We start from the raw sequence: 24,199 nt of genomic DNA on the forward strand, positions 1-24,199 counted from the left end.
TGGAAGGAGAAAAAGTAGGGAGTGAGACAGAGAAATTTGATAGATTAGTTGGTATAATTACTATATTATCCGTAATTTTTCTGTTAATTATTCAATTTATTAAGATTGATAAGGGCATAAAGGAAATTTTACATTTTTTGGTTGACAAAGAGGATTTTCCTAATAATAGTATAGATAAATGATTACACTTTTAATGACACCAAAACCTTTTGTGATAAAGTTATGATTTACACCTGCAATGATCTAAAAGTGAATTTTTTTTACATAATATTAAATGATTCCACTTCAAAATGACATAGAAATTTTTGTGACAAAATTTCACACATGCGCTACTATGCAGGTGATAAGATGTACATGTCAATCTAGCGAATGTTCCACTTCTAATGGCACTATGATTAAACCCTCACACATGCAATGATGTATGCTGTACAAATTGTACAATAAGATAATACCGATATGGTGGTAGAGAGTCGTTGTGCGGTCTATCTAAAATCTTCACAAAAAGCAATCAAATAAATTTATTTTTGGACTGCAAAGATGCAGTCTCCACTCAATTGGATTTGTATACCGATGGGCACCCGAACATGGCGGGATGTTAGATAAACATAATTGTATATGATATATTACAACATTAATACAAGTGAACTAAACTCTACAACAAACAGCAACCTTTGCTACCTAGCATGTATTGTTGAAGTCGTCACATCTATTGTAGATTGATGTCTTTGCCTACTTGAAGATGAATATACATCAGTGGAACTTAGCTGACTCCAAGATGCAGGTTCTTTAGGAAGAGGCAGAGCAAATGTTTCATTGCTTAGCATCGAAACAGCATCCGACATGTTTGGTCGATCCATAGCTCTTTCTTGCACGCACAAAAGACCCACCTGAATGCATCTGGTAACTTCATTACTCGAACAAGAACCAGACAATGTCGAATCCATCAATTCATTGCTCTTGCCTTCTTTCCACAAACTCCAGGCCTAAAATTAAACACCCCAATTTCAAAAATCATAATTAAAAAAAAATAAATTAGTACACACATTGCCACAGTTGTAGAATTTGCTTACATTGCCTAGTAAGTTTAGTGGATCATCAGCCTCAAAGAAGGCAATGTTCTTCTTGCCACTTATGATCTCTAATAAGATCACTCCAAAGCTAAACACGTCTGATTTTTCGGAAAAGAGGCCACCCATGGCATACTCGGGAGACATATAACCACTAAAATCAGAGGTTAAATGCATCAGGAACTGAATTAATTAAAGAAAAAGGTACAGAGACCATATATATCAAGACCAATATTGGTGTATGAGCATTATGTTAATCCTCGGAACATAACATGCTGTAAAGCCTTTTAACTTACAATGTACCAACAACCCGGCTTGTTTTTCCTCTAGTGTCACTGTCTGCGAAAATTCTCGCCATGCCAAAATCCGATATTTTAGGGTTCATGTCACTATCCAAGAGAATATTGCTCGTCTTTAAATCGCGGTGAATGATCCTTAATCTTGAGTATCTGTGAAGATACAGGATGCCTTGAGCAATCCCTTCAATAATGTTCATGCGCTTTCTCCAATCCAAAAGCTTCCGTTTGGTTGAATCTGCACCCAATCGAACAAAATCAAATGAGGAAATAGGAAATTATAACACCAACATTAAACATATGTAGAACATGTAAATAGCTAAAAGATCAAACTGCACAAACCAAAAATGAAAGAATCCAGGCTTTTGTTGGGCATATACTCATAAATTAGTATACTTTCTTCTCCTTCAATGCAGCATCCCAAAAGTCTAACCAAATTCCTGTGCTGAAGCTTACAAATAACTAACACTTCGTTTTTGAACTCCTCCAACCCTTGCCTCGAAATTTCAGACAACCTTTTCACTGCAATTTCCCTCCCATCCATTAGCAAACCCTGCAATGGATAATTTTTTATTACATAAAAAACCAAGCACGTTGAAGGTTTCAAAAAATTAATCTTGACAAAGACGAATACAATTGTGATTAGCTATGTAAAGCTGTGAATTAAGTTTAACTGACGGCTTGCCTTATAAACAGGGCCATATCCACCTTCCCCCAATTTATTGGCCTTGGCAAAGTCATTGGTCGCAGTTTGTATGATAGAAAAACTAAACAAGGGCAATTCTTGATCCTTTTGCCTGCCTAATTCCATTATATTCACAATTTTAGCTCCGTTATATTGAATTGGTGACACGTCGGTGGAACCAATTTGGAATAATCTCACTTGATCCGAATTGATAATCTCTTGTTGTCTGCTTGCTTCATCTCCTGCTTACATTAAGTAGGAAAATAGTGTCAATCATTACGGACATTGAGCAATGCAACCTTGCTAATTACAATCACATGAACTGATCAAACCTTGAAGTCTCTTTCCATAATGCAGATAGCAGCATAACGATATTGGCATAAGAATCAAGAGGAAAGCCAAAGGAAATGCGATAGCCAGCCAGAATTTCAAATTTTTACCATCTGAAAAGTGAAAGATAATGCCAACATTTTGCTAGTAAGTGTTAATTAATTAACACTAACAAAAGTAAAAAAATTGAAGGAATTAAAAAATTTGTGTAAATCTCACCATCTACTAAGAGGGAGATTTGAACTTGAGTATAAGCGGGTTGACACACTATCTTAGCCAACTAATCTCCTAAACCTTTTTGTAAACAATAAGTCTTCTTGACTGAGTTTGAATCTCTCCAATAGATTCTATTTTGCAGGACATAATTTATCTCCAAAATCTGTTATAATACTGGAATCGTGTGATGTGTATGTTATTATATTCAAATTTTTGCTTGAAGGTGTTTAATTATAAGGAAAACTAACGAAAAGTCCAAAATTATTTTAGTTTTAATGAAAAATGACAAATAAAGGTGTAATGAATAGTACTAAGGAAGGATAAAAATGTGATTTTTCGTTAAAAGTAAATAGTACCAAGAATGTTTCATTAAAACTCCTATTATTATATGCAAGTTACAACCTTTAACTGCAGCTATACGCTATCAAATGAGAATATCGTTTCAGATTAGTATTATAAGTTATTGTAATTATGATCGATATGTATATAGTCGTCTCGCATATATATTTTTTTTTCTCATTAAAATACATTGGTTAATTACATAAAGTCAAACAAGAAAACTAAAGAATTCCAAAATACCTAATACGTTTCTGAATACAAACTACATGTTGATTAAACAATGCACCGAGATAAGAATATAAATGCGCTATTTGGTTGTCACCATTAATCCAAGTATATACTAATGTATTTTTGTTGATGTTACCTTATTAATTATTGCAAACTAGCATATACTATGTATAGGAATGTTCTGTTGTACTTAAACTAGTTGTCTTGTTATTATTATACTAATGTGAATAATTAATCTGGGATGATCTAATAATATAACATGACAGATCATATAATAAAAAAAACCAAACTTTTGATTGTATCTTGCACACCCTTATTTGGGAACTTTAACGAAAAATCATATTTTTACACTTAAAAGTCAATCATGGTACTATTCACTTTACTATTTATTTTATCATTATCGTTAAAACTCAAAGTTTTTAAGTCATTTTTATTAATTTTCCTCCCTTATTTTGTTCCTATTCCTACATTTTTATTTAATTATTCAATTTAGAAGGGCAAAACTAAATACGACTATGTCAAGAAAGAAAATATGTGTGAGGAAATCACTTTCTCTTTTCGAAACAAGGAATGAGTCAAAACCCTCACCCTCTCTCTCGAATCAAAATAGAAGGGATTTTTGGTTTGGTCAGTTAAATTTAAGACATTAATAGTTCTACTTACCACTTGAAGAAGTACTACCACCACGAATGTAAATAATCCCAGAGCCCTTCTCATCAACAATCTTCAAAATATCCTTCTTACTCTGATAATAAAGTTGACAAACTGGTTGACCATCTTGAACCGCAACAAATGCAGTGCAAGAACAATTGCTCTTGCACAATGTTTCACAATCACTAGTACCCATATAAATGGATCCATTATTAAACGCAGATGGCAACGAACCATTCATCACAGAAAAATCATCGCCACGGTCACACATAGATGGTAAAGTCGCCAAGCATTTTCCGGTATTACCCCCGCTTGAGTCCTCACACAAACTATGACTCACAGACCAAATATTCCCGTTTGCCAAAAAAAACTGGTCCAAATTTCCAGTTGAAGACATGACAAACCATATGAGGTCGTACTTCTTATTGTTGCTAAAGGTGTAGTAGGCAGCTTCTTCATAAATGGTTTGGTACCTAAAAGTGTAGTCATTATTTTCAGTTGTGTTGTCAAAAATAAACCTTAGGTGTTGTCCATCCCAGAACGCGATATCCATCTGGCGTCCATCTCCTCTCCAAACAGTAAGCTTTGTGAAGTTGATCCGGTCCATGGTTAAAGTGAAGAGACCGCGAGCTGGGTTTTGGGGGCTTGCCCAAGAAACAAGGATGTTATAGCTTGGCTGCGTTGTGTTTAGTTCAAACAACCCTAGTTCCATCCCAGGAAGATATGTATCACTTGGTACATCAAAACTTTGCCATATAACAGTACCTATAGAAATCCGACGTATTAGATATCGATGTGAAAATAAATCTCAAGGGTCTGAAACACAAAAATGTCTGAATTATATTATATATGGAATTTTGACATATAAAAGTACTAATAACTGTTGATCAACAAAAAGAAAAAGATATGTTGGTTGGAGTATGAAAACAGATGTTGTATCCAATAAGGCTACATGTTAAAAGGGGAAGACTGGAGAAACAGAAATTATCTACTATCAAAATCTCAGACCGTGCCTGTATCTGCTTCTTTAAGCACAAAATTTCCAGTGTCGAGAAGCGTTGCAGTTGTGTTGGGGGAGGAGGCAACATTTGCTGCGTTGACTATGACTTGCACTAGTCGACGGTCAGAGAGAAGCAGATTCCCAGACCGGATTTGTAGCACACCGGAGGAATCCAATATGGCGACATCGCGGTTACCAACCCAGACAACCTTGGTAGCATCAGCTTTGAACCAAATTCCCAGGTAGTGATATCCCGAAATGGTTTCGTTGAAGAAGCCAAGCTCGAAAATTCCACCGGCTGAGACTAGGGTTTGGTTGTCTGTCAGCATGTCTGCAGGTGTGAGTGTGTCTTTTGCATGAGATGGAGATGAAGAGAAGGAAGACAAAGAGATCAAGAAAATTGTAAGAGGAAGAAACATGGCCATTAATTACAGAGATTAAGGTGCAGATCTGATCATGGATTATTTGAAACTAGTGATAGTAGAGAGATCTAGATGAAGATCCAGCTATGATCTATCCAACAATGAAAACCCAGCTAGACGCTTAGCTAGCTGAAGCCTCATAATTTTCATTAGTCAACTGTTTGGGGTTGTCTATATTCTGAGCCAGATTGAAATAGAAATACATATATATATTTATTTATATATGTATATTGGTCAATAAATTACTCACAGAACCGGCTTACAGTTTTGTACAAACCAGTTGACCCAAAAAATTACTGTTTTTTTCTTAAGATGAAAATGCTAAAGAGTACATAGAATCCAACAGAACTGCATGCCAAAGAATCGAACACATAATTCGCTTCACATAGTGACAAACTGACAGCTACATGTTTTCAAAGTCATCTTAAACTTTAGGCATTGAATAATTCTTAACTTTCACCAAATTAAGAAAATTCTTATCTTTTAATCCCTGTACAACTAAATAATAAAATTAAAACTCAAAGAGTATAGCTCTAGTACTAATGCATATACTTTTAAGTAAAGTTATAATATTAGTAGGTTAAACAGTTAGTTGTTAGAGGAGGAGAATAGGTAGGTATAAAACTCATACCATAGTGCATAAAGTGCGTAAGCATAGTTGTTTTTCACCACTGCAGTAAAACGCCATTTTATTAAGGGTGCATTTTTGCTCGCCATCTTTAAGTGGTAGTAATGCTCATCACTCTATTTATCACCGTTACATAATTTAAGTTTTGAGATCATCTAATGATAAATAAGATGATGAACATTATTATCACTTGAGAACAATGAACAAAAATATTCCCTCCTATTAAAAAATCAAATATGCAATTCGGACATAAGAACATTACTATATTCTATTTTCCGACAAAAAATTGTTTACTTTTTTCTTCTTCTTTGGCATAAAGAATGGATGATGACCGCAGAGGTGGGTGTATTGACTTTGACAATATCAAACTTTATTTCAGAAATGCTGATGAGATTATCAAAATGAGACTCTTTCCGGATGCTGTTATCTTACAATTTAACATTAGTTTTCCTACTAATATTATAAAATATTATGTAAAAAATATAAACTGACACATCAATGCAGAGTCCAACTTTCAAAAGAGTCTCCTTACATTTATCGAAAATCCTGGCCAGATTTTATCAACAAAATTCTGGTCAAAGTTGAGCTTCCCTTTGGTTAATCAACTCAACGCAAATATAGTGAACCTTGTTAATAGAAAGATATTAGATTTGCTAATGATAATGTCCAAGCCCTAAGTTGTAGGCGCATATCCAACAGATTTTCAAAAATATCAAATTTAGTGCTTGGAACGGGCCCATTATTTAAAACCAAGCCCATTAAGACCAGCCCAAATCAACATTAAATTACAATTCCCGCTTGGTTTTTAAAATCCCGCTCTCTTTTATTTTTCTTTTTAAGCGAGAAAATAAATTAAAAGAAAAATGTAAAAACTCACATTTTCTCTGAGACTTTCACATTTTCTCACCAGAGGTTAGTAAAGTGGGAAAAATGCAGGCGGAGAATTGTAGGGTTAGGGTTTCGATTAAGCTTCCGAGTTCACACCATGGATTCACCTGAAATTCCCAAAATCAAAGCCAATACTTCACCTTCCTCAGATTCTCCTCCAGTTCAAGTAAATTTATTTTTACTGCCAAATTTCAATCTTTCTGTTTTTGGATTAGGGATTTTTTTACTTCCTTATTTGTGATAATTTATTAATCTATAGGTAGATCTTTACCCTTTATTTATACCTCCTTTTTGTTGTTATTTTTTTAGTAAAATTATTGTCTATTTTTGTGAAATAGGTGATTTGTGGATGTGGGTTTTGGTTTAATTTTTGTGGGTTGAGGTTGGTGGGATTGGTGCTTTGTAGGGGTAGTCAAAGTTAGGGTTTTGGACATTTGGAATTTGAGGGTTCAGTGGTGTTTTGTTGGAGAAGTTGAATTTGTGATTTTGGGGTCTTTCTCAATGTGCAATGCAATCGATTTTCTGCGAGTAATTGATGATCAAACGTTGAGTCGAGGCGTTAGTAGTTTGTCATTTCTCTTTCTGAATTGAGCATTGGCAATGTTGGTAGGAATTTGAATCTTTTATTCATATATGTTTCCTCTAATTCAGGAGTCACCAGTCTTCAGTTACATAAGCAATTTATCACCAATACAGCCTGTGAAGGCTTCACATGCAGTGCAAGGGTTCCCGGGACTTAGCTCTCCTCCTCTTGTGTTCACGTCACCACGCATAAATACACTCCGGGAAACAAGTTTCCTGAAAAGGTCCAGTATACATTGAATTCTAGTTCCAATTGTTTTTTCTTGGGCAGTCTCTTTGTTGTTTCCGTGTTTGCTCACTTTGACAGTTTCTTTATTTTTACCAGGCCTCAATACCCGCAATTATCCAGTGTAGGAAAAACGAAAGCACATGATGAAGCCAAAAAGTTTGTTGATGTTCCAGTTGATTCCAAGAAACATATCACCCAACTGCAGATGGGATTGATTACTGATACTCAGGACTGTGAGACCAACAGTTCCTCGGAGGGTGTCGATGAATACTTAGCTGATCCCATGGAGATGGACTGTACGAATTCTTGTCAATCAGTCAATCCATGTTTGAAAGAATCTATCAATGCATCTGAATCTGAGGCACCACCAGAGAAGGCTAAAGAGGACCTTGACGGAAAGCAATTTGATCCAAAACCTGTGAAAAATAAAGTGTATAGTGATGGTGAGTTGCCATCTTCTGAGTGCCCAAAGGTTGGATCCGGCTTATCCATCGATAATGCTTTCAATGGGGAGTATCACCTAGGTTTTCATAATCAGGTAACTTCAGATTCTTGGCTTTACATTATAAGGAAAAGGACGAGGACATTTGAGTACAAGGGATGTGATTGTTCCACATGTTCTTACGATTGATCCAACTTTTAAGTTACAGGGTATCGGAGGTAGACAGCAGGATGATTGTGATCATAACCCTCCATCTCCTCCTGGACGTTTGCAGATTGGTCAGGTGTATGAGGATTGTACAGAGAAGGTTGGTGGAACCTCAAGGGGAATGATTGGAAACATGATATTGCATGCTCCTAATAAGGTATGCCATTTCATATGAGTTTTTGGTTACTGTATGCTGCTAGGATATATTTAATTTTTCTTGTATAATAACCGCAAGATTATTGTAGGCCAAAAATGACCAAGGTGGCATGCATAGACGTTGCCTTCAGTTTGAAGAGGCACCTCCTTGTGCCACTGGAAAAGGAGACAGTTCTTCTGTAGAGAAAGTTAACAATTCAGAACCACCTGCCAGCACAGCAGAATTGGAGATTGTGCAAGTACCTAATGCAGCAACTTCCAAGAGACAGATGGGAGCCTCATTGCCACCTCGGTATGGTGGAAGCTCTCCTTTAACTGTTCCCAAACCATCAGGTATTGGCTTGCATCTAAATAGCATAGTCAATGCTGCACCTGTTGTTCGTGGTGCAACAACCATAAAATTAGCAGATCACTACATTGGCGTGCAAGTTATGAAATCATCATCTGTTGTGAACCACCATTTACCTGAGAATGTGAGGGATGAAACTGAGAATTCAATTGCCGCAAGCTCCTCCATCACCCAGTCTCCCGATACTGTGGAATTTGAGCATCATGGATCTCCACCCGAGAAGAGCAAATTAGATTCTCAGAATGTTGATAGTTATATGGAGTTGAACCAATCTAGCTCACAAAAGAAAAGGTCAGAGGCATGGTCTTTTATGTAGTGTGGTAAGATTCATTCATCGTATCCATCTGCAGTTCAAATACGTGTTTGTGTATGACCCTCCAGGAAAAAAACACCAAGCTCTAAAGATAGTGATGGGTGCAAGCGGTGCAACTGTAAGAAGTCCAAGTGCTTGAAACTGTAAGTTGATCTACTTTTTGTTAAATATTATAAGTGCATATTTGTTTGTCACATTTTAATACATTTCTTTGCAGTTATTGCGATTGTTTTGCTGCTGGAGTCTATTGTGCCGAAACTTGTGCTTGCCAAGGATGCTTTAATATACCTGATTATGAAGATACGGTTCTTGAGACGAGACAACAAATTGAAGCCCGTAATCCACTTGCATTTGCTCCCAAGATTGTACAGCTAGTGAGTTTCCAACAAATTGTGGTACTAACCCTTTTCGGTTACTGATGGTATACCTTAATCTTGTAAACTGAACGATTGTATTTGCTTGTGACAGGAAGAAGAAATTCAATTTACACCAGCCTCAGCAAGACACAAAAGGGGATGCAATTGCAAAAAGTCAATGTGTCTGAAAAAATATTGTGAATGCTATCAGGTCTTGAATACTTATCTATATTTCCATGCCACAGTGTTTGTTATCTTTTCTTTTCAGTTCATCTTATATTTGTGAATTGCTTCATCTCAAAGGCCAATGTTGGATGCTCCAGTGGATGCCGGTGTGATGGATGTAAAAATGTTTATGGCAGAAAGGGAGGTAAGCCTCTAAACCAAGAAACAGTGTTTCCCAATTCCATGTGATAACATTTGTAGTGTACTTGTTTTACTATGGATAACAAAGAATGTCCCCTTCATATTTATAGAATAGTGTATTCATGCCGTATAATCTACTATGTTGTGTTGTCTACTTGTTGAAACATGATTTCACATATCAATGGTCTTGATAGACAACCTAGAAACAGAATTAAGAAATCACCTAACAAATAGATCATAGAATATTACATAATTTTAGTGTATTCATTAGAAGTTACTTTTATCTAAAGCATAATGCCTAAAAGAATGGGCTTGTGAAAGTAAACTAGAAAGAATTGTTGCTTTGCTGAAAGATATATGGAACTACACACAAGTATTTGTTTTCCAGAAAAGTTGATCAGTTAGACTCTCTTTGTCTTAATACTGCACTTCAATCTCGTTTTCTATAGATCTTGTTCCAATAGAGCATGGTGTGATTAAGGACACGATCAGTGACAAAGCCGGTAAGGAAACATTTGATGAGAAGCTGGAAATGGTGGCAACAAAGAAAGATATTTTGTCTGCTGATTTGTATGATTCACACAACCACACTCCATTGACGCCATCATTTCATTGCTCAGAGTAAGAATCATTGATTTTGAAGTCCCAATTATCCTGAAATGCTAAATCATAATGTGATTCTAATTAATTTTGATTGTTTATTTTCTTTTTGTCTAGTCATGCAAATAACATACCAAAATCCCCGTGCCTTCCTACAAGTTACCTTCGATCACCTGAATCTGATCTTACCATCATATCATCTTATGAAAAATCAACAAGATCCCCTCTGAGAAATTCAAAGACAGGTGGCATTCTTCTGGAGACAAGTAAAGAATTATCGAATATGGGTTATTACCACTGGCGAGAGGACTATGACAACATTGGAATAGCGGATACTTTTTCAACAAGATACGATGCTGCCCCCACTACATGCCATATTACTCCATTATCAGATCTTTACTCAAAGGCCTCTGCTTCTTCCACATCATCAAGAAGTGATTGGAAAAATGCTTCACAAGCTCAGCTGTGTCCTGGAAGTCAAGGTCTGTCATCTAGTAGTTCTCTTCATTGGTGCAGTTCACCAGTCACCCCAATGGCTCGGTTAGGTGGGACGAAATCTTCTCAGGGTCTTGACTTTGACAATGGGCTTTATGACTTTCTGCAAGAAGAAACGCCTGAGATACTGAAGGACAGTTCTAATTCTATTAGGTCTGTGAAAGTTAGTTCCCCCAATAAGAAACGGGTTTCTCCTCCTCACAACCACAATCATGAGCTTGGTGCAAGCTCTTCAGGGAGCTTGAGAAGTGGCCGCAAGTTCATATTGAAGGCTGTCCCTTCGTTCCCACCCCTTACCCCTTGTAGCAATTCCGAAGATAGTAATATCATTCAGAACACTAGTAACCCTCACGATAAGGGCAGAAAGAAATGAATGGCCGTGACACTGATGGAGTCCACAGTGAGTACCTCGTCATTCCACTGCTTGCTACTCATATTATAGTTCTGAAGTTGTCATCAAAATGCTTACCTACATGTTTCTTGTTTCAGTTTTTACTCTGGGGGTGTCTCTGGTTTTTACTTTTTGCAATTGGAAGCAGAAGACATTTGCAGACATTGTTCTGTGGGCTCAGTTGTCCGGTTCGAGTGTGGAAACATCTTCAGATATCTTACAAATATTTCCCCCCCCCCTATTTTTGTGATGTGCAGTCATTCAATTTGGTATGTAAGTGTACCAAAGTGGCAGCATTTCGCAAAGGTTATTGCATAAAATTGGAAACGCAACATTGTCATCTTGTTTCTCATGATCTTAGTTATCATTTAATTGTTGTTACAATTTCATTCCCACATTGTTAGAGGCAATGACTACTGATTGTCCCAGTTCTTGGTAATTTTTGTTATCCTTTTCTATTTTTTGTAGTTTCGAAAAATAAGTTAAATTCAATCTTATGGGATAACGATTTATTCGATAAATATGATGCTAAAAAATTTGTAATTTTCTTTTTTATTAAATTCAACTATGCACAGATTGGTAAGGCCACTCTGTAACTGAAGGCAAATTGGCAAGACTTTTGGAGCTCAAATGTTTATGGCATTTATTGATGAAACAGAGGTCCTATGTTTGTATTGCTTGCATAAAAAGAAACAAAAAAAAAAAGAGAATTCGTTTGTGGGCTTGTGGGCTGGGGGTGAAATTTGTGGATAGGATTTGAAAAGCCAAATTGGCCCAGTCTCGGTTAGTTTGAATGCTAATCTAGGGTTTAAATCACAGTGAAAATCCAACGGCTAAATCAGGCTATGAAGTACAAAGCATAAATACTCAAATATCCATTAAGAACCATCATTCTCTACCATTTTACATGCATTACTAAAATTTCCAAAATACTGACATATTCAGAATCACTTTTATTATCAAAACAACAAAATTTTGTGGATGGGGACGAAGAGATTCCATCCAGCTCCCATCCCCTACCCTAAACAACACAGATACAAAGCTCGCAGCAACCGGGCAACCAGGACGCGAGTACAAGAGTGAGCCTCGGTTACAAAGTTATTGCAAGGAAAAGAGAGTACCACAGAGAGTGAGATAGAGATCACAAGGCACTAGTAGCTATAAGAAATGCCACTACCATGTATCTATGCCCATACCACCGTCTAATGTAGTATGCCCCTTCTAATCTTCTATTTTTTTATTTTTATTTTTTATAATCTCCTCGTTTGTATTCCCTGCGCTAACTCACCATTCCCAGATATCTTCTGCTAGTAAGATCGGGATCCCTCAAGCCCCAGACTAGAAGTTAGCCAAGTACAAACGTCATCGGTCTCTTCAGGGATTGTGTAGTGACCCAGCCTGCACTGCCAAACTAGGTAAGCATTCAAGAAATTGATACTGAAAAGAACAAGACAAGTCCTTGAGGACGAATGACATACCCGTTGTATTTTCTAAACATGAGATTTCTAAATCCTGCTGAATTCAAGGTCTGCGCAGATTTCTCTCCATGTTCATATGCGACCACATCATCACCTGCAATGAAGAATTAAGGCATCCTTGGAAGTTGCAATTATAACCAATTAAGACGAGCAGGCAACTGGAAACTTGCAAATTCTTCAAAATTACTTATGGAAGGGGAGGTAGGGGAAGAGATTCTACCAAATAACTGAAGCTATACTACCAAATATGAGAAGAATATGTTTACCTAAGCCATGACATAACAAAATGGGCAAGAATGCTGCATGCCTTGCAGCCTCGTGTGACCTTTCCACCCGGTTCGTCAAAGTTCTGCCACACAAAACAAAAGACGGATGAACTGACTGCTTATAACAGAATGTGTAGGTTGTGCTGATGTGTTGTACATGAGCAATTTTAAGTCAGTGCGCAATGCGCATATGAAAGAGGCCAAACCTTGAACACGGAAGCCAGCCACTTAAACCAACAATTGCACTTAGGTTAACTGGGTACGGGTTTCCATTCCCATATTGCCCTAAAACACGGCACGTGGCTGAGTAAAGGGCAGTTGCAGCACCCATACTGAAGCCACCAACACCAAGTTTTACTGTTCATGATAGTAAAAAGTAACGAGTCATACAAAAGAATTCGTAATTCCAATCAGAAAAAAATACCTCAAGAACACATCATTTTACACAGTCGATCATTTTATAAGAATATCCGACTCCCAACTTAACAAAACTTCATTAGTTATTTCCCCCATAGATTTTTGTTGTAATAGCTAAACAACCAACTTCCTCTGCTAATAGTTCTTTGTTGAAAGTCTTCTCGAAAAAAAAAATAGTTCTTTGTTGAAAGTTACCATATCGTTGATTGCGTAAATTTGCTAATCACAAGAACCTTCTTGGAAAAATAAGGTTAGAGACATTTCAATAGCAAAGGTGAAGATCAAGTGAGAGTATGCAATTCACTTGGTAAAAATCAATTATGCAATGAACTTGTTCCATGACACAAACAAAATTAAATGAACTGGATGAAGAAAATGCAGGAGATAATAGGAGAACTGATCATTTATACTTTTTCTCAGGTAACTCATGGCTCATGAGAGCTGTATGAACAAGAAGGCAAATAAGTTCACTATAGAACAGTGGAGGTTGGAATTTACAGAGAAATTTGACTATTTTCCCAATTCCCCGAACTCTTTACATTTTAATCTTTTAAGTCTACCAAGATTTATCAGCCGCCCAAATATTTTATGTTAAATCCTTTAACTGTACACGTTTCTAACAACTGTAACTAAATACTAGAGTTGGAGCTTTCAAGAGAACTTACTATCAGCAGGCTCTGTTGACAAAAGATTTGCGACATGCGCTGCTGAGGCATCTAACCCCTCCATATCATCAGGAGCATCTTCTGAAATTTCTCCCATGTCAAACCCTGTAATAAATCACTTGAACACTTTAGACTATGCGTTACATATATTTTAGGCAATCATTGTCCATGTGATAAAGCTCAAAGCCAACCTGGACTTGATGGTGGTTTTTGTAAAAAAAAAAGATAAATACGGAAACTAAAACAATCTTACAAGCAGTGCAAGGGAATCCGCCAAATAGAGCTACAGGTCGAGAAGGAGCAGTAGGGCAAATCCACTTAATCTGTATAATAAGTTCAACAAATACAGATAATAAATTCTATTAACCAAACTTGGCAGCATATTCTGTAATAATAGAAGGTTTAAGGCTGCTGGTGATGAATGTTGCTTAATGGTACAATGAAACTTAAAGTTACCATCCTTACATTAGGAAGATGAAGGCTTTCCAAGAGCTGGGACCAACTGCAAAACAAAGCACACAGTGGGAAATCCAACTTAGTCACTACTCAGTACTCACTAACCACACTCGTCAAATGAGCAAAATCTGAGCTGGAATAACATAGTATTTTGAGTCCAATAGCTACGAAGGTTGGTGGCACACTTCAAGCTTGAAAACCAATACAAAACAATTTAGGAAACACTTCTTAAAATCATATACAATATAATTTTGGGAGCACATATAATCAAAATAAGCATAAAACTAATCAATAATTGTAGAATTCTGATGCTTTCAAATGTCCTAGCTCAAAATGGTCCAATCATCCTTCGTTAAAACGAATATTTGAGATTAATTAGTCCTGAATTAGTACTATGTCAATTAGTAATTAGTATATTTCAACTTGATTATCAGCTTAAAGGGAAACTAAGCTAGTCAAAAAGTGGTCCCCTATTCTTGTCATTGGAATATTCAAATACTTGATTCAAGACTTCTCCGTCAGGACTCAGAGTGAAACGAAAAGGAAGAAAAAGACAACTAATCACATTGTACTCAGGATTCAATTAGATTCTAATTGCAGCAGAGTTCAAGGAATTAGTTAAATAACAGACTTTTCCAGATCAGGACAAAGACATTGACATTGTCCAGCTTCCCCTCCTTTGTCTTTTATGTGCAACAAACAAGTCCACCATTCTCTTACAAGAATATGCTCATTTAAATGGAAAAGGAATCACACTCACGCCAAGTGTTTCATATAAAGAAGGAATATCAGGCTCACATAGATGACAATTATAAAACTGCGCATTCTTAACATCATAACTATTGATCCATGCACGTCCGCAATCCATGATTAGCTATAATTTGATCATGCATAAGAACTTAAGTTCCACTGATGGATCGGTTTACATGGACTAAGTTTCACGTAAAGCGATGACAAATTGTAACAAAATGCAAAGAGTGTTTTCAAATCACAATAGAACATATGATAGTCTGCAAAAGAATAGCCGTAGTACCTTGAACCCTTATCACCAAGGCCATGTAGCCAAACTATAGTTGCTTGGTGTCTCCCTTTAGGCCTCACTACATGGGTCCTTCCAAACTCAAACGCCCTGCTACCAGTTCTACTACCTGACATATTGCAGCAGCAAATTGTCACAACATAAAATCAGTAGGCCTAATATAATCAGAATATCGGCAAGAGCCAAGATAACTAGTTGTTGCAAGCTAATTTACTCCATATACAAACGAAATAGACATCAGCAGACAAAAATGACTAACCAGAAGCGGCGTTGGAGCTATTGGAGCTCATTCTCTCTGCACGAAATGCACACCGAAGAGTCTTCCTACAATTGAGAAACTCAATATTGGCTTTATCTATTTATACCAATGTAAGGGGGTGCACATGTAATAAAACCCATGAATCTGCATAAGTCCTAAGACAAGTTAAACAGTGGTTCTAATCAACAATATCAGAAAGGGAAGGGCACCCAGAAAAGAAGAAGGGACAGGAAAAGCTAGGAGGATTTATGAGCACAAAAATGCAGAAAAAATGAACTATCAAAGTCGTTTGGAGTGTGCAATGCTCATTGCTCACAGAGATTGAAAGCAAAGAATCTAATGCTAGTTGGCAGCAGGCAAAGTAAAGCACTTCCAGCCACAGCAACCCAAGAATACAAAACCACAAATGGATTTTCTTTCTGAAATAAGAAGGAAAGTTTCATTCTTTTTTCAAATAAATTAAAAAAAAATGACATTTTGAAAGATACCCATTAAATAAAAATAGAAGTTTGAAATGTTTCACTAGTTGAACGAGGTAATGAAATTGCAGGTGCTGAAAAAGATCTGCGAAATATATATATATATATATATTATATTGAATAATAAATATTGCAAGTGAGAAAGAAAAGTGGGGTTTGAGCTTTTTAATTTAGCACCTACCTGGTTCCCAAAAGAATAATGGCTTTTTCTTTTTCTTCTTACTTCTCTGTGTTTTGCTTTTCTTTGCTTCCCACAACTTTCTCTCTCAGAGTCTCAGCCTCTGTTCTCACTCCTTTTCTTTTTTTTATATTTTCATATGAATCAATCATACCTCAAAAACCACCTACAAACACACAGGCGGTGAAATTTACAAGGTCCGAAAACTACTCATTTTCTTACAGGGTTTTGCCAAATGCCCAGACCAAAATGCCCTTCCCATGTCCCACCACTTGTTTATAATTTACCAGAGTTTTCCATCTTTCTTTTTTTTTGTAATTTTTGCAAATATCCTGTTAGAAAGATAAAAAAAAAAAAAAAAAAAAATGATTTTCACACTCCTTTTTTTCCTGTTACATTTTCTCTTTTATTTCTAGCTATAAGATTGAAAATATTTAATCTACACACAATGGAATTAAAAGAGTTTTGAATTCGAAACAAAGTGGATTGAGGAGGAAGGATAATGATGAGATGCTAAACCCTAAATCGGTAAATACCTTCTTTTTCAAAATATTAAACTCCACATACCTCAATGGAGGTTGAAGATGTTTCCTGTCTTGGATTGAGTTATTGGGTTGAATGTGATACATTTTGCTTATAAGTGGACAAAAATATTATTAGATCGTGCTTGAATTTAATAGTTAAATACAAATGCAAATTCAGCAAATAAGTACTTTATAAACTATATAATAATGTTTGGAACTTTAGACGAGGGATTTCCAAGTATCAAAATATTTAAATTAAATTAGTTAAATACATTACAAAATGAGATTAAAAATGTACTACATAAACATTACAAGTCTACAAACAAAGGATTTTCAAATAACTTACAAGAAGTCATTTACCAATCCGACATTATTTAAAACTCCCTCCACATGCATTGCATGTGTAGACAGCTCAGTTCAAATCTCTGTCTTCCATTTCCTTTTTTTAATATCTCTCGTCGAGAAACAATGCAAGATATGCAACCCATTGGGACAATAAAGTGGTACATTAAGATTCTTCATCTTTTCTGCCTTTTTTTGGTGTGTAAATTCACCTAGTATCCTTGAGTTTGTTCCTCAGATGGCATACTTGTTTACCACAAGCAAAAGTGGCATTCCATCTGTCGAAATATAGGTGAGGCCAACTCTCATATATTTGTCAAGATGCTCGTCTAAATTGGCACTCCTCCATGCTACTTGTGCTAAAATGCAATACAAAATTTATTAAACATTAACTACTAATTCTTACATTTAGCGATATTTTTTTCTTTTGATTTGCTAAGCTCCAACTTTGTTGTGGTTACATTGAAAGGAATTGAAGTCGAACTTTCAATCGACCGTATACCCTAACTCAGTTACTAGTAGTACGTATTCTCTCTCTCCGCTTGAGTTAATCCTATTCTTTAAAGACATATTTGCTTACACAATAAAAAAGAAAGACGGTAAATGTCTTATCATACAGCTAAATTTCATGTCTCTATGAGGAATTTAGGACAAAAGAACGTCATAAAGTTTTAGTGCTTTTGTTTTATGTGACTTTTAGTTTTCCCTTTTAAGTTGTCAACTATCACTTATTGAAATCAGAATCATAGTTATCTATTTGTGCAAGAAAAACTTTGGTTTACATACAAAAGTGAGACTCGCAATCTTCTTTGCATTTGGAATAATCATGGGATGGGACTCAAACAGACCTCGCACTAATGATTTTTAGCCTTATTTAACCTATAAATCAGATATTCCCGTCCAACAAAGTGGATATCTGAGTGTTCCTAATCAGACGTGATTAATTTGTTAACACCATGAGTTAGACATTATAATTAGGTATTTAACTCTCTATTCATGGAAATCGAACATAAGACCTCTCACTTATACGTGAAAACGAATACTATTGAACCATATTACAAGTAATTATTGATTTCCTAATACGAAGCAATTTTTACACGGAGGAGAATAATCTACCCTTCTAATCTCTCTCCCCTTCTCTCCCCTCCTATTTAAACCGTTACGATTAAGTCACGTCAACATCTTATTTTGAATTTTTTATAGAAAGAAAAAGACAAAAATGTGAGTGTGAGGGGAGGGGAAGGAAGGAGATAAAAATAAGAGGAGAGAGAATCCTACTTCTTTTACAACCCTTTTTAGCTTTTGATTTCCACACACCCATTTAGCTTCTTACACAATCCTTTGTATTTATGACCACCAAATTAAATAAATCAAATGAAATCAACAGTTATAATTAAATAATGATGAGTAAAAGGCTAAAAATATGTGTGAATATGACTTCCCTTTTCTGATTCCTTTGAGACTAGCCCCAAACTGAAAATATAATTTGATTGCTTATAGTTTGGCATCAAAGTGTAAACACTTCAATATTGTAACCAAAATACAAAATCAATGCCTAAGAATGGCTCAAAATGGAGATTAGACTAAAGCTAATGATGCTTAACGAATAATATTTTCGGGTTGTCGAGAATTTTCTGAAATTTTATATTATTAACACATTCCACATGTTCTCCACTCTGCAGGTTCCAAGGCCTTGTTAATTATTTTATAAATAATTAATTCATCAGCTAAATGTTAGGCTGTGCCTGTGAGTCTTGTGACTATCATATGCATATATAAAATACAAGCAAGCTTCAATGTGCTTTGTTGTATATAGGGCCTACCTAGCTGCTTCTGCTGTGCTGCTGGGCCTCAAATTACTGGATTATTTTTGGGTTTTTCTATTTTGTTTTTTTAATTAATTAATTTATAAATAATTGCAATGAGTGACAACATCATGTAGTATATGGTCGAAGGAGTGTGGCCTTGATCATGCCTAAGTAATCCCTCATCAGTCATGAGCAGCTCGGCTCGTTTGTTAGGAGGAAAAATGTAAGTGATGGGTTTTCAAGTGCAGAAATGAGTTTGTCTGAGAATAAGATGAATGAAGGTAAGAAATTAAATAAGATGACGTGTCACATCCCGCCTTCCCTCGCAGTGATATTGTCCGCTTTGGCATTCCCTGCCCTGGACTAGGTCGCAGACAGCAGGGCTACCGCACGGTTTTGTCTTTGCAAGCCGCAGCTCCAAAAGGCCTCACTGAAAGGTACATGCAGGCATGGACATATAAGGCCCAAAGACCACGCCCTCACGGGCGATGTGGGATACTACATGACGCGCTACACAAAATTGGGGATACAATGAGATAAAATTTTCAAAATCTTTTTAGAAATTAAAAAAAAAAAAAAATTTAGAAAATAATTTATAAATTTCAAGTTCTAGATAAGAAATCATACAAGAGATGTTGTGGCTTGATATGATGCTCCGAAAATATTGTGTAAGATGAAATAAAATTTTAAATTCTATCAGTAGTGTCATATTTGGACATGGTTTTAGTATTGTAAGCTTGATACATATTATTGGCTCATTCTTTGATAATTTAGACTTTAGAATCTAATTCATACTCAACAAGATTTCAAAGCCTTATTTGCAAGGGGTCCTGAGTTTGATTCTCATTCCGCCCTTCTGTGTTGGTTCATAGAAAATAGTAGAGCTGCACCTATATGATGGGGTTACAGGCTTGCAACTCATCATTTACATATTGCTTTGATAGTAACCTTTTTTTTTTTTGGTTTTTTTTTTCATGAGGTTGTGGGATCCAAATTTAGAGGTCTACTTTTGATTCTTTCCAAGTCTTTTCTACTTGGTTTGTAGTTTCTTTTGTTCCTTGCTTGGTCTGTTCCCCTTGCATCTTTTGCAACCCGTTGGTTTTAAGGCTTTTTGGGTGCTTGTTTCTTCTTGCTGCTTTGTAATTTGGCTCTTTGCATGGGAGCTCTCCCTCTTCTCTTTATTTGGTGTTACTACATTATTTATTTACCAATAATAAAACATATATGAAATTTTTATTATCAAGTTTATGTATCAAATTAAAAAAAATAGAGATGATTATGAATATGATAGCTCCGCGGTTGACAGTGGTGTTATTGCAAATAGTTTGTATAGTGGTGGAAAATAAGATATGTAATTGCTACATGGTCCGCTATGTTTCCTTTTCAGTTGGCCAGCAGATGCTATCAATTCGATATTCCGGCTTTCTATATGCTCCGAGGGACCCTATTCTTTGAGATTTTTTAGCCGTTAGATATTATCTATTCTAAAACTAGGGAGCAATTGACTGTTCATTGGGCTACAGTCAATTGTTTGCCCCTCGATTTCATCTTATTTACAAAAAAACCATGACAATTGGGCTGGGTTTGAAGGAGATTATTTGAACTGATAAGGGTGATTTTGTCCGGAGGGTTTAGGACGAATTACCCCTTCATTTCACCTTATTTGCAAGAAACCCTTTATTTGTGGACTAGGTTGGAAGGGCAATTTTGTCCTCTCGGTTTTGAGTGAATTAAGGCCTTGCCGTGTAAGGGTTACACCTGCTGTCTTTCATTTATGGTTTCGGGGAAATTAAGCTCTCACAGAGAGCGGAAGAAACGGAGAGACAGAGAGACAAATAGAGAGAGAAAGAGAGAGAGAGAGAGAGAGAGAGAGACAGAGAGAGAGAGATGCCGAGGGGAAGACAGCAGGGAGAGGTATGGCTGTTGTCTGTAGTTTCATTTGCTGTCCTTCAAGGAGGGTTTCGGGGGGATGGACTGTGACAGAGAGCGGAGAAATTAACCTCTCACAGAGAGCGGAACAAACGGAGAGACAGAGAGAGAAAGAGAGAGAGACAGACAGAGAGAGAGAGATGCCGAGGGGAAGACAGCAGGGAGAGGTATGGCTGTTGTCTGCAGTTTCATTTGCTGTCCTTCAAGGAGGGTTTCGGGGGGATGGACTGTGACAGAGAGCGGAAGAAAGAGAGAGAGAGAGAGAGAGAGATGACGATGGAAAGAGAACGAAGAGGAAAGGGGAAGCTGCATGCCTGATTTTCGAAAGCTAAGTGCTTAAAATTTTTTTTTTTTTTTCCTATCAGCTTAGATCTGGTTTTTTGTTGTGGATTATTTTCGAATTTTTTAGTGTGTTAGGTCAGATTTTGGGGGAATCATCAGAGATATTTATTTCCTTTATTAGTTTTCTTTTCTCTCATTTTGCACATTGATCTCTCTCTCTGCCTGTTTGTTCTCTGTCTTAAGGTCCGTAATTTTTTTTTTTTTGGGGTTTTTTGTATCGCTTTTTTTTGTTCTTTTTGTTTTCCAGGTTATAGATCTAATGCTGTTTTGTATACCAATCTTGGTTTAGTTTTCTTTTCTCTCATTTTGCACATTCATCTCTCTGTCTGCGTGTTTGTTCTCTGTCTTAAGGTCGATTACTTTTTTTTTTGGAGTTTTTTGTATGCCTTTTTTTTTTCTTTTTGTTTTCCAGGTTATAGATCTAATGCTCTTTTGTGTACCAATCTTGGTTTAGTTTTATTTTCTCTCATTTTGCACATTCATCTCTCTGTCTGCGTGTTTGTTCTCTGTCTTAAGGTCGATTCTTTTTTTTTTTTTTTTTTTTTTTTTTTTTCGAGTTTTTTGTATGCCTTTTTTTTTTCTTTTTGTTTTCCAGGTTATAGATCTAATGCTCTTTTGTATACCAATCTTGGTTTAGTTTTCTTTTCTCTCATTTTGCACATTCATCTCTCTGTCTGCGTGTTTGTTCTCTGTCTTAAGGTCGATAATTTTTTTTTTTTTTTTTTTGGAGTTTTTTGTATGCCTTTTTTTTTTTCCTTTTTGTTTTCCAGGTTATACATCTAATGGTCTTTTGTATACCAATCTTGGTTTAGTTTTCCTTTCTCTCATTTTGCACATTCATCTCTCTGTCTGCCTATTTGTTCTCTGTCTTAAGGTCCATTAATTTTTTTTTTTTTTTTTGGGGTTTTTTGTATGGCTTTTTTTTTTTTCTTTTTGTTTTCCAGGTTATACATCTAATGCTCTTTTGTGTACCAATCTTGGTTTAGTTTTCCTTTCTCTCATTTTGCACATTCATCTCTCTGTCTGCCTATTTGTTCTCTGTCTTAAGGTCCATTAATTTTTTTTTTTTTTTTTTTGGGGTTTTTTGTATGGCTTTTTTTTTTCTTTTTGTTTTCCAGGTTATAGATCTAATGCTCTTTTGTATGCCAATTTTGGTTTTCTTTTTCTTGGAAAATTGTTTTTATCTGATTGTGGATTCGTGGGTTTTAATTGCTATCGTTTGTTGCAGGTTGGAAAGCAGGAAGTTCTCACCTGAACATTCAGTTTAAGGTACTGTTATTATTATTTTTAGTTCTTACAATTTAATGTTTCAAACAAATATGATAATTTGGTTGTGAAATGTGGGATTTGTGTTCGACTTCTGTTGCGTATGTGATGTTCTCTATTTTTATTACTGGATGGAGATTCCATGTATTTTAGCTCTCTAGAAAACACCTCTTTGGTTCTAGGGGAGGAACTAAATAACACATTGGTGGACTTACGGATGTTTTTAGAAATACAAGATTTTTTTTTTAGCACTAAAGTTATATTGATTGTAAAATGGTTTTGGAAGATGATTGTCTCATTATATAAACTGCATATATAAGGATATGGTGAGAAAACTAATTAAACTGAATCTTGGTGATGATTTTGTTCTTCGGAAGTTGTTATAAAGCGATTCAATTTAGTTGCTATTTCTGTTTATGCTTCCAAACTCGGTTTTTAAGAGGGTTTTGGTCGCCAAATTATTTTTGTGTTTATGGTTCATTTTTAATTAAAGTTTTTCAATTGTTTTATATTGAGTTGCGAATGTTTATGGAAGTACAAGAATTTGTGCTTTTCTGGATGTGAAGAATTTGTGTTTTTAGAAATACAAGAATTTTTTTATAACACTAAAGTTATATTGATTGTAAAATGGTTTTGGAAGATGATTGTCTCATTATATAAACTGCATATATAAGGATATGGTGAGAAAACTAATTAAACTGAATCTTGGTGATGATTTTGTTCTTCGGAAGTTGTTATAAAGCGATTCAATTTAGTTGCTATTTCTGTTTATGCTTCCAAACTCGGTTTTTAAGAGGTTTTTGGTCGCCGAATTATTTTTGTGTTTATGGTTCATTTTTTATTAAAGTTTTTCAATTGTTTTATATTGAGTTGCAAATGTTTATGGAAGTACAAGAATTTGTGCTTTTCTGGATGTGAAGAATTTGTGCGTGCACAGCTTGATAATGAGTCGCCGATAGATAACAGCCCTCAAATTTGTCAGAGTTTACAGTGTGTGCATTGAACTCTTTAACTCAAACCAATAGAGATCTCTGAACTGCGCACCAAAATCCAGTGACCATGATATGGACACTTGGATACCTACGTGTATGTAATTTATTGTAAATATGTTAATCATTGTAAATGTGATTATAAATAAATTTTCACATGTATGTAAATATGTTGGTCATTATAGTTTTTGGTATCTTTTTGCTAAAAATGTTTTGGTCGCTCCTACAAAGCCCTGATTTCTGCTATTAACTGCTGCTGAAATGTGACTTTTCCTATTAGTTTTTTACCCTTCATATTTATGCTGCTTTTAGATTCCATTTGAATTAAATAATGTAGTTAAACTTGATGTCAATTCTCCCTGGAACAATATCCTCAAATTTTGCTATATCCTCAAATTTTTTATGATGTTTGTTGTGTATTTTGATGCTTTTTCTAATTTTTCCAATGTTTTATAAACATATGAACAAAAATAAAAGAACAAAAACCAAGCCCATGGATAATCTTTATTTCTCAATTCTTCTACGC

The 24,199-nt window shown here is 35.7% G+C and overlaps 3 protein-coding genes across 5 annotated transcripts; 1 reads left to right on the forward strand and 2 right to left on the reverse strand.

Annotated features, from left to right (window-relative positions):
• Window positions 1–504: 504 nt before the first annotated feature.
• Window positions 505–5,409, reverse strand: LOC137729803 (G-type lectin S-receptor-like serine/threonine-protein kinase B120). Of its 2 annotated transcripts, none has more exons than XM_088686415.1 (8): window positions 4,826–5,409; window positions 3,825–4,577; window positions 2,381–2,491; window positions 2,049–2,290; window positions 1,706–1,916; window positions 1,364–1,601; window positions 1,071–1,221; window positions 505–983 (listed from the first exon to the last, which is right to left on the reverse strand). In XM_088686415.1, exons 1-8 carry the CDS (start codon window positions 5,235–5,237, stop codon window positions 675–677), a joined length of 2,427 nt encoding a protein of 808 aa, XP_088542541.1. In that variant the 5' UTR covers window positions 5,238–5,409; the 3' UTR covers window positions 505–674. The 2 variants fall into 2 exon arrangements, with proteins under 2 accessions (XP_088542541.1, XP_068324942.2); XM_068468841.2 differs by having other exon boundaries at window positions 2,049–2,293; window positions 4,826–5,358.
• Window positions 5,410–6,674: 1,265 nt separating this feature from the next.
• LOC137714387 (CRC domain-containing protein TSO1) lies at window positions 6,675–11,675 on the forward strand. The gene is made up of 12 exons (XM_068453618.2): window positions 6,675–6,916; window positions 7,402–7,556; window positions 7,658–8,099; window positions 8,212–8,367; window positions 8,456–9,006; window positions 9,097–9,171; window positions 9,246–9,402; window positions 9,497–9,595; window positions 9,688–9,754; window positions 10,200–10,371; window positions 10,468–11,245; window positions 11,335–11,675. The coding sequence occupies exons 1-11, from the start codon at window positions 6,848–6,850 to the stop codon at window positions 11,216–11,218; spliced, it is 2,694 nt and encodes an 897-aa protein (XP_068309719.2). The 5' UTR covers window positions 6,675–6,847; the 3' UTR covers window positions 11,219–11,245; window positions 11,335–11,675.
• A 412-nt stretch (window positions 11,676–12,087) lies between these two features.
• On the reverse strand, window positions 12,088–16,674 carry LOC137711613 (uncharacterized). Of its 2 annotated transcripts, none has more exons than XM_068450872.2 (10): window positions 16,477–16,674; window positions 15,817–15,881; window positions 15,552–15,666; window positions 14,528–14,564; window positions 14,316–14,385; window positions 14,063–14,167; window positions 13,187–13,337; window positions 12,981–13,063; window positions 12,715–12,808; window positions 12,088–12,634 (listed from the first exon to the last, which is right to left on the reverse strand). In XM_068450872.2, exons 2-10 carry the CDS (start codon window positions 15,845–15,847, stop codon window positions 12,544–12,546), a joined length of 777 nt encoding a protein of 258 aa, XP_068306973.2. In that variant the 5' UTR covers window positions 15,848–15,881; window positions 16,477–16,674; the 3' UTR covers window positions 12,088–12,543. The 2 variants fall into 2 exon arrangements, with proteins under 2 accessions (XP_068306973.2, XP_068306980.2); XM_068450879.2 differs by having other exon boundaries at window positions 15,817–15,960; window positions 16,477–16,602.
• Between the last annotated feature and the right edge of the window lie 7,525 nt (window positions 16,675–24,199).

This window comes from Pyrus communis, chromosome 15, assembly GCF_041283825.1.
Source record: "Pyrus communis isolate YQ-2024b chromosome 15, ASM4128382v1, whole genome shotgun sequence".
Lineage (NCBI taxonomy): Eukaryota > Viridiplantae > Streptophyta > Magnoliopsida > Rosales > Rosaceae > Pyrus > Pyrus communis.